Source organism: Odocoileus virginianus, chromosome 31 (assembly GCF_023699985.2).
Source record: "Odocoileus virginianus isolate 20LAN1187 ecotype Illinois chromosome 31, Ovbor_1.2, whole genome shotgun sequence".
In the NCBI taxonomy this organism is placed as follows: Eukaryota; Metazoa; Chordata; class Mammalia; order Artiodactyla; family Cervidae; genus Odocoileus; species Odocoileus virginianus.
In genome coordinates, this window is record NC_069704.1 from 40,481,331 (window position 1) to 40,491,448 (window position 10,118).

The 10,118-nt window shown below is 57.6% G+C and overlaps 1 protein-coding gene across 4 annotated transcripts; it reads left to right on the forward strand.

Annotated features, from left to right (window-relative positions):
• Nucleotides 1-3,747: 3,747 nt before the first annotated feature.
• EGR3 (early growth response 3) lies at nucleotides 3,748-9,736 on the forward strand. Of its 4 annotated transcripts, XM_020895241.2 has the most exons (3): nucleotides 4,642-4,723; nucleotides 5,126-5,178; nucleotides 6,038-9,736. In XM_020895241.2, the coding sequence occupies exons 2-3, from the start codon at nucleotides 5,139-5,141 to the stop codon at nucleotides 7,045-7,047; spliced, it is 1,050 nt and encodes a 349-aa protein (XP_020750900.1). In that variant the 5' UTR covers nucleotides 4,642-4,723; nucleotides 5,126-5,138; the 3' UTR covers nucleotides 7,048-9,736. The 4 variants fall into 4 exon arrangements, with proteins under 4 accessions (XP_020750898.1, XP_020750900.1, XP_020750901.2 ...); XM_020895239.2 differs by lacking the exon at nucleotides 5,126-5,178 and having other exon boundaries at nucleotides 3,748-4,723; XM_020895242.2 differs by lacking the exons at nucleotides 4,642-4,723; nucleotides 5,126-5,178 and adding an exon at nucleotides 4,808-4,985.
• Nucleotides 9,737-10,118: the final 382 nt, after the last annotated feature.

Genomic DNA, 10,118 nt, shown 5'->3' on the forward strand with positions numbered 1-10,118 from the left:
TTTCACCATCTTCGGGGTGAAGACGCCCTGAACCAGTGCCTGCTCGCTCCCCAACAAGTCCAGGGCTCCCAGTTCAGGTAATAAGGCTGTTGGCAATCTCAGCGGAACCTGCCAATAAAACTGAGACGATCACCCTCAGCCCCTGTTCAGGGGGCAGAGAGGCGAGAAAGAGGGAGGGAAGGGAAATTGTTTTTCTATGCTGAATTCAAGACGGAGCAAGCAGAAGGGAGAATGCTGTTAGTCTCTAAGAGGCCGCTCCATACCTCCCACCCCAACTCCAATAGGCAAGGTTGCCCCCACCCACCATAGATCCCTGGCCTCTGTTTGCCACCTTCATCCAGATTGACAGGGGACACTTGTGTGGGCCGTAATCAGACCAGCAGCCAGGCAGTAAGGACCTATACTTGTGGAGGCAGGCTTTCCCCAACATGGATCCGTCCAGGACCCCCCACCCCACCCTGAAGCCACAGCCATCCTCCATAACATGTCTAGAAGGATGCTCCAGAGTGTTAAAGAGTAACTGAATGAATGCTTGGCATCCTACTTTATATCATCACCAGCTACCAAGGGCTCCATCCTTGTCTGGGTTCTCACATAGTGGGGACCTTTCCTTAACCATCACTGTGATGATGTAAAGCTCACAAATAAAACCTTCCTGTGTATGATCACACTGATACGTGTGACGAAGGGTATGGAACTTCCTACCTGGCCCTTTTTACTCCCTATGTCAACTACACTCACCTCTGAGATACACAAGGGAGACAGGCTTTTCTGTCATATGGTAGGGTGGGGGAAAATGGAGTTTACCAATAATAATTGCCATTTATTGAGTGCTGCGAGGGATCCAGCACAAGTATTCTAGGACGCTATCTAATTTAGTTCTTCCTAGGGGATTGTTGTTGTTGTTGTTCAGTTGCTAAGTCCTGACTCTTTTGCGACCCCATGGACTGTAGCCCACCAGGCTCCTCCATCCATGGAATTTCCCGGGCAGGAATACTGGAGTGGGTTGCCATTTCCTTCTCAAAGGGATCTTCCCAAGCCAGGGAACAGAACCCGCATCTCCTCCATGGACAGGTGGACTCTTTACCATGAGCCACTAGGGGACCCCCTCTTAAGGGGTAGGTACTATTATTATCCCAATTTACAGACAAGAAAACTGAGACCCAGAAAGAGATTCAGAAATTTGCCCAAGATCACACTAAAGTTTTAATGAATACTTATTTAATTGAATTGAAGGCTCCCATTCTAGGTCAGGGACAAGTAGGAAGAAGGGGACAGGCATTTTGCCCCCCCCTAAAAAAAGACTCCTACCCATTCTCACCAACAAGCAAGCAGGTCTGGAGCAGGCCTGCAAACTCTACTTGTTCTCCTTGAATGCAACAGGTCCAGTGGGCCTAAAAGTGTCTGCGGCCCACCTATGAAATGGCTACACGCCTCTATGATCTTTGGGGCCCCGGAAGCTTTCAAGAATCCCAGATTCTCCCACTGGCCTCTGCCTTTCCTAATGTGGGTGCCCGGGGTTTCCAGCTCCTCAATCTCCTTCCTCTCCCGAGTCTCAACGATGGTGGGGGTGCATCACAGTAGGGTCCTCCCGAGTTGAGCTGGGCGGCCGGGAGCGCTCGCACTTCCTCCCCGCCACCCCCGCGGGCTGAGCTGTGCCTCGCGCGGGGAAACATGGGCACTGCAGGCACCGCTGGTGTCTGCGGCTCGCCTGAAGGCCGCGAACCTCGCGGCGTCTCTTGGCCCCGACAGGAATCCACAGAACCCCTCTCCACCTCCGGGTGCACGCGCAGCAGAAAGCGCCGCGGAGAGGCCACGGCCGGAACTGGAACGGCCGATGCTCGCCGGGGGTCGCTGCTCCCCGCCTCTCCCGGTCTCTCTCCAGCTGCCAGGCTCCGCGGCCAGAGGCCGGAGCCGCTGGCTAATTTTTCACGCCCCCCAGACCGCCTCCCTAGGTGACGCTACAGCCTGTGTGGTTCCTTTAAAGGCTGCGGGTTCCGTTCTTCTTTCCTTTTCCACTGGATGCCAAAATATGCAAATCTGGGGACCGGAATCAGCAGCCAAATCGAGAAGGAGAAGGGGCGCGGCCGGCGCGTCACCGGATCCGCTCCTTGTATGGCTCTTCCCGGCTTGGCCCGCCGCCCCGCGACCCTCCCGGCAGCCGCCAAGGCCCCTCCCGCGCCCAGCCCGGCTCACACTGCCGCCCACGCCCCCGGGCCGGCCAATCGCCCCCCCCCCCCCCGCCCCGCTCCCGCCCCACCGCCTTGGGAGGGAGCCGGGGGCGGGAGGCGCTGCATGCCCTGATTCCGGCCGGAGCCGGGGACCGCTGCAGAGCGCTCTCTCCCCGCGCCGCGCGGGCGGAGGAGAACCTGGGGGCGAAGAACCTCCCCAGTATAGGTGCGGGGAGCCTGGCGGGAGCAGCAGCAAGGGCGGGGGAGAGGGGGCCCGCGGGCGGCGGGAATCCCTCCTTTCCTAAGCACCAGAGGAGATCCGGGGGAGGCCGGGCCCTCCCACCCCTAGCTCTCCATCGAGTGAAGTGGAGGGGAGGAGAGCGAGGTTGTCATCCACCCCCACGACGAGCAGCAGCTTGGGAGTTCCTCCCACACGTCCCCGGCCCGCGTGGCCCTCCTACGGAGTGAGGCCCGGGGATCCTCTCCTCCTCCTTGTCAACACTCCCACTCCTCCTGAGAAACGCACGTTCCCCCAACCCCAGCTCCAGGGCCAGGGACCGCGGGATCCACCGCGCCCACACGGCCACCGAGGAGGGAATCCTCCTACGCCGAGCCGGTGTGATCTGGGGTCGTTCCCCCACGCTCCTCTCCTCTCCTCCCCCTCTCCCGCGGCCCGGCCGCGCGCGCTCCGGGAACAGGCCTCGGGGAACGTAACAGCCGCCCCCGGGATCTCTGCCTCCCCTGGGAGTTGACAGCGCTCGGGGTCGGCTAACAGGCGGCCCTTGACTGCAAGGCACCCGGCACTCAGCCACGGGGACAGCCCCGTGGAAGGCGAGGGGGAGGGCAGAGACCAGGGGAGGTCGCCGCGGTGGCTCCGAGACTGTGGGTTCGGCAGACTCCTGCGGCAACTCGGTGGCGCGCCCTTCGCAGGAAGCACTACACAGCGACTGCGTCTGGGCCTGCTGGGCCCTCCTGCCATCCCGTGGTCAAAGGGGTGCTTTGGAAGCATTAGGGGATTCTTGGAGGGTTTGGTGCACATGTTTCCTGTCCCCTCGACTTCACTCTTTCACCACCAAAAGTGCACACCCTCGACCTCCCGAGGTGCGGGGTTCTCGCCTCCAACGCAGCCGCTCTGCAACTACCAATCTCCCCAACACTACACTCAGCCTGGTGTCAACTCAGGGTCAGGGGCCCAGGGAGCAGCAGGAATGTGGGCGGCAAACCCGAGGGAGGGCGGCACAAAAGTTCCCGAGGTGCTGGACTGGAGACCCCTCATCCGCTGGAATCCTCCTCAGAGGGACTTTGTCCCAGTCCCTGGCGAGAGGAGTCCAGGACCGGAGAGGAGCCGCGCGGGGGCAGGGTCGGAGCGCACACCTTCCGGGTTCCCCAGAAGTTCCCAGGCTGCAAAGGGACCCCCACCGTGTGTTTTCAATCCTTTTTCTTCCTGTTGGGGGGGGAGTGTCGGAGGCCACTTGCAAACCACCCCACCTCACTGTCCCCCGCCCCGCCCTGCGAGCCTATAAGCGCGCTCTCTCCGAGTGCCGACACCAAATAAACACACAGGAGGCTATTGCTCTTTCGACCCCGCGCTGCGCGCTTTACGCTTCACTTTCAGTTACATCCCTCTTTCCTCTCGCCTCTCGAATTTTCTTTCCTTCTTCTATTTCTCTCTCTTTTTTTTAAGATCCGCGAGCGGTGCGGGCGCCGCACGTTGGCTGCGGCCCGCTTCCTGCTTTCTAATGTTCCATTGTGAGGAGCTTCCATTGTGACGTCGCGCCCCTTCGGCTGGGCTTTGTCTGTCCATATATGGGCAGCTACGTCACGGAGCTTTCCCGGGGCTCAGATAAATAGGCTGGTGGAGTTCCCTGGCTGGGAGCTTTTGGGCAGCAGTGAGCTTGCTAGGAAGCGGCGGGGCTGGTGCTGGCGGTAGCAGCGGCAGCGGCAGCGGCAGAGGCGGCTGGCAGAGGCAGTGGCGGCGGTGGCGGTGGCGGATCGGGGGGCGGGGGGGCCGCGGGCGCGCGTCTGTCGGTGATATCAATACTGAGGCCGCGTGCGACCCCCTTGGACCAAGATCTCTCCACCCCACCCCAACCCAGCCCCCACCCACCTCGCGCACACGCCCCCCCACCACCACCACCACCACGACCCAGCCTCTTACCACGGCGCCAGCTGAGGCATCCAAGAGGATTACCCACCCTTTGCCCTCTCCCCCACCCACCCCTCAAAAAAGAGATCCCCTCCCCAAGCCCACCCCTTCCCCTCTTCCCTCCCCCCTCCCCCCGAACTTTCCCTCTCGCATGCTTTTCCCCTGCACCACCGATCGCCTCTCTGATGCCGCTTGCCTGGAAGCTGCGTTAGGAGCGAGCGGCGGCGGCGGCGGCGGCAGCTCGGGAGTGCTATGACCGGCAAACTCGCCGAGAAGCTGCCGGTGACCATGAGCAGTTTGCTAAATCAACTGCCTGACAATCTGTACCCCGAGGAGATCCCCAGCGCGCTCAACCTCTTTTCTGGCAGCAGCGACTCGGTAGCCCATTACAATCAGATGGCTACAGGTAAGGGCGGCTGGGAGGCGGCGAGGCAGCGAGGAAGGAAAGGGAGAGAGGAAGAGGAGGAGGGAACGAGCTAGCTACGGATGGATAGATGGATGGATGGATAGAGAGATGGGGGGGTGGCCGCGCGCTGGGAATTTTCCGGGGGGCGAGTTGCTTTTCCCACCCACTCCTCCCGCCCTCCCCGATCGGGAAGGCTCGGTTGGCGACGCCACGGTAGAGGCTTCGTTTCTTCCGGGTGGGGGCAGCCGCCGACCGAAGGGAGGTAGGTGCGAGCGGCTCTGGGGTTCTCCACTTAGGGGGCGCGATCGCCGGGCTGCGCGCAAGGCGTAGTGCCGTCGCCCCCTTTCCCGGGAGGAGCCCAACGTCCCTTTTCACCCGCGCTCTCCCCCCTTACTCCCTCAGCCTCCCACCCGGGATGGAGCCATGTGCGGCGTGGAGTCCCCGCGGTGGGAGAGGTACTGCGACGCTGCCTTTCCAGGGCGTTCAGCAAAGCCGTGGGGGTGTGGGGACGGCGGGGAGGGGAGAAGGTGGGGATCCACCCGCCCGGGGGCTGCCACGGGGGGCGATCCACGGACCGAGGAGCTTGGGAACAGCGGCCACTCCCGCCGTGGAGACACCGGTCGGTTTTCCGCCGCCCTCCACTCTCGCTAAGCTGAGGCTGGGCTTTCCCCCTCCAGCAGGAGCCGAAAGCTCCTTTAGGCCCGGAGGAGGCTGGGGCTGGGGTAGGCGGCGGGAGAGCTCCCTTTGCGGGCAGCACCCCTCTACGCGCCGAGGACAAAGCGACGGAGCGCTCCGGGTCAGCTACCCCGGCGCGGTGCGCACAGGGTGCTTCGTCGGGGCAGGAAGGGCGCGGGGTCCGGCGCGGACAGGGCTAGGGGAAGAGGGCCGAGTTGTGTGCGCTGGAGAGCGAGAGCCCGGCGCGCTCCGGGTCTGAAACTACCTGTAGCTGCAGCTACCTGCCCGCCCCACCTCGGGAATAACAACAATGCTTCTCGCTCTCGCGCCTGTGTGTGTGTGTGTGTGTGTGTGTGTGTGTGTGTGTGTGTGTTACGGGAGTGTGTGTGTACGGCGTGTGCGGTGTGTGTGCAGCAGCCACTCCACACCCCGATCCGTAGTATTTTGCTGTATCCAGGTTGCGCCCGGGAGCGCGGCACCGCCCGCTTTGCGCTGGGCGCAGCTTTCTTTCCTCTTATCCCATCCGCTGCGCACTCCACGCGGCCGCACCCTCCACACCTGGGCAAGGACCTGGGCGCCCCGGCCCGGGAGCCGACTCGGCTTCACTCACCCCTCCCCTCTCTCCCCCGCTCTCCGCAGAGAATGTGATGGACATCGGTCTGACCAACGAGAAGCCCAACCCGGAACTCTCATATTCGGGCTCCTTCCAGCCAGCCCCCGGCAACAAGACCGTGACCTACTTGGGAAAGTTCGCCTTCGACTCCCCTTCCAACTGGTGCCAGGACAACATCATTAGCCTCATGAGCGCCGGCATTTTGGGGGTGCCCCCGGCCTCTGGGGCACTCAGCACGCAGACCTCCACGGCCAGCATGGTGCAGCCGCCGCAGGGGGACGTGGAGGCCATGTATCCGGCGCTGCCCCCCTATTCTAACTGCAGTGATCTCTACTCGGAGCCTGTGTCTTTCCACGACCCCCAGGGCAACCCCGGGCTCGCCTATTCCCCCCAGGATTACCAGTCGGCCAAACCAGCCTTGGACAGCAACCTCTTCCCCATGATTCCCGACTACAATCTATACCACCACCCCAACGACATGGGCTCCATGCCGGAGCACAAGCCCTTCCAGGGCATGGACCCCATCCGGGTCAACCCGCCCCCTATTACCCCGCTGGAGACCATCAAGGCATTCAAAGACAAGCAGATCCACCCGGGCTTTGGCAGCCTGCCCCAGCCGCCGCTCACGCTCAAGCCCATACGGCCTCGCAAGTACCCCAATCGACCTAGCAAGACCCCTCTCCACGAGCGGCCACACGCGTGCCCGGCGGAGGGCTGCGACCGCCGCTTCAGCCGCTCGGACGAGCTGACCCGGCATCTGCGCATCCACACGGGCCACAAGCCCTTCCAGTGCAGGATCTGCATGCGGAGCTTCAGCCGCAGCGACCACCTTACCACTCACATCCGCACTCATACGGGCGAGAAGCCCTTTGCCTGCGAGTTCTGCGGGCGCAAGTTTGCGCGCAGCGACGAGCGCAAGCGCCACGCCAAGATCCACCTCAAGCAAAAGGAGAAGAAGGCGGAGAAGGGGGGTGCGCCTTCTGCGTCCTCGGCGGCCCCGGTATCCCTGGCCCCTGTGGTCACCACCTGCGCCTGAGGCTCGGGCCCCCAGATCCCACTTTTCCCCTTCAGTGTCTCCCGGCTGCTCGCCTGAATGCGCAGCCGAAAAGCTAGCTACGGAGGCGCAGGGGCCGCGCCCTGGCCTCTCCATGGACGTAAGGCCCCTTGTTTCCCTTCGCTGTCCCCCGTCTCCACCCTTTCACATCGGCCGACGGTCGGGGGCCAGGGCAAGAGGCGCCTTCCCCTCGATGCCCACCCCTTAGCCAAGGCGTGGGGGCGGAAAGGTGGCGTCTAGCCCGCTTTGTTCAGTTCGGATCGTCTTGATCCAGGGGCCGCCGGGCCGGGCCAAGGACCTGCCGGGGACTGAAGGCGGGGTCCGCCCAAGCCTCGCCGGACCCAAGCACCTCACGGTTCCCCCCACGTGTCCCTCGATTCCCCCTCGAAGACCCGAGAGGGGGAGGGGGTAAGGAGCGCACCAAAGCGCAGAGCTTGCTGCCCGCCGCACGCACGCGCGCCTGCGTGCGGGGATGCGCGCGAGTGTGCGTGCTCGCGTGTGTGTATGTGTTATGTGTGCGTGTGTGTGTTTCTGTGTGTGTGTGCGCGCGCGCGCGCGTGTGAGACTCTTGAGCTGAACTGGGCTGTGTCCACCCTAAACTCTTCCCCACTTCGGGTCCCCGGGCCGCTGGGGAAACGTCCCGGGCTGGGGGCCTGCGCGTGGCGGGACGAGACGGTCTTCCATCTGCTCAGAAATAATGTTTCTTACAGAAATGCCTCGGATGCCGCCGCCGCGGTGCTGCTACCGCCGCTTAGGGTTTGGCCCCTCAGAATCCCTCTTTTTCCGAGCGCTTCCCTCTCAAGGCCTCAGGGCAGTTTGAGCTGCGGGGAGAAGGAGCAGCCATCCTTGAACCTGCCTTTTTAGAAATGTGTTTTCCTCGGCCCCAGTTTTTAAAATCTCTGTCTGAGTTTTCCCTCTGCCTTCCCCCGCCTTTCCCCTCTAAGCTTTTTCCCATCTCTTTCCAAATCTTTTTTCCAAAAAGGCAGGCCTCAACCAGCCACCCCATTTCGCCATCTTTTTGTTTTCTCTCACTCACGTACCCATTTCTCTTCCTACCATTGATTGGAATGCAGCCTTTTTTTTTTTCACCTTTGGCATCATCCATACAACAGGTAGAATTCAAATTTAGGTAAATGGCATGTGTGTAGGTATGTATGTGTATAAATATGTGTGTGTTCACACCCACACACACATATATATATATATATATACACATATATGTATAACCTGCACACAGTATGTATTTCTAGCAAAATTAAATCTCTAAGGTACTTGGCAATCCAGTGCAGTGCACGGGAATAAAGAGAATTTATAGGCATATACAGCTTTAAACGATTTATTTTTTATGAAAAAATGTAACCAATGAGACTGTATCTGCCTATGTGTGTATGTGTATGTGAGTATGTATATATGCATCCATAGAAACACATAGACACACATCTGTGTCCAAATTTCCCTCAAGTTATGGGGATGTCTGCATTAATCCATGCTGATGAATGAGGCACATCTCTTCCATACCCCAGTCTCACCTTCTCCCTGCCCTACCTCACCTCTTCTCAGGCACCCCCTCCTCCCCAGCCTCCTCCGCACAGGGGGAACTCTTTGGATGTGGAGTAGAAGGGAAGCTGGCCTGAGACACAGCTTCCAGTGCAGTCTTGCCTGAATGTACTGTTCCCTGTTAGCGTTATTTCTCCTGGGGTCAGTAAGCTGCCCAGAGAGAAGGAAGACAGGTCTGGAGTTTACAGAATGTCTGTTTTTAAAGTCACTTTATGCGTTTCCCACTTTTTTTTTTTTTTAAGAAAAAAGCACCGGGTTTTTTTGGTGGTGGATAAATAATACTAAAAGGAATCTAGTGAAAGGGGGGAAAAATCATAGAGCAAGAGGATTCTGGATTTCCAGGTACTTGGATTTTTTGTAGAAGGAGAGAGAAGTGGATGAAGTTTGCCAGGAGGGCCCATATTTTTTCAGCTGAAGGGTAAAATCTTTCTTTGCAGAGACAGTATTTTGCAGAATACTTTTTATAATGTGATGATTATTTAAAAAAAACAAAAATTTTGGTCACTTCAAAGCTGGAAGGAGGAATCAGATACCCTTTAATATTTTTTCCTTGCTCCTTCTGATCTATGCATGTCACTGCATGATAATTCTGAGTTTTCCTTTGTTTTAATAAAACTGTTCTCAGACATTTAAGCTAAACTAAGAGAAAAATGACTTTGTTGCCAAAAGGTTGTGCTATCCAGATTTTTTATATGTCTGCATGTTTTAAGAGAAAAAAAAGAGAAAATGCACTCTAAAATATGTGAACTGAGAGAAAAAAAAATCAGGTTTTAAACAGGAAAACCTATGGGGGATGATATTTTTTGAAAGACTTTTGTATAAAGTTGAGTACTTAGAAAAAGACAAACCAGATGTAATATATTTTGTGGATGTTTTTATTTCTTGGATTTATAGTACCTTATACTAAGGTTAAAAAAATATGCTTGATATTGTGAAAAGGTGAAATTCTTCACCAACATTTCATTTGCTCCTTTGTCACATTGTTATGCCAATATAATATAGTTAATGGAAACAGCATTTTTAAAAACCGAAAGATTGAAATGGTGTCATGTTGTACCATTTGCACTGTGAGCAAATGCTAATTCAGTAAATATATTGTGTTTGCTGACAATCAGCCGGCCTATAAATCTCCTTATTTTATTTCTTGTTTTCATGGCATAAAGTTTTGGTTTGGCCTGTTTTTCTTTTCTTTTCTTTTTTTGTCTTGTTTTGTTTTTGGCTGGTAGTTGGTTTGATAGGTGGTGCTTCTGCCTGGTTTTTGTGGTTCTCTCTCTGAGACCCTTTACTGTGGAAAGGGGGAGTCTGGCGTGACTAGAAGGTGGTCAGAATTTTGTGTGGGGTTCTGGTGCTTCCAGGTCCATGTTGAGTGTTTACTGTGGTTCTCAGAGAATTCCACTGTGGTTCTAAGGTTTCTCCTCCACCCTTCTGAGAGCCTCAAACTGCCAGAGAGATTAGACGAACAGATTAGATAAGCTCATGGGAGTCTGGGCTGGACT

Coding starts and splice junctions, on each gene's coding strand:
- EGR3 (XM_020895242.2), top strand. CDS start 4,820: ATGGATAGAGAGATGGGGGGGTGGCCGCGCGCTGGGAATTTTCCGGGG. Junction 4,986..6,037: donor CAGCCGCCGACCGAAGGGAG/GTAGGTGCGAGC, acceptor CGCTCTCCGCAG/AGAATGTGATGGACATCGGT.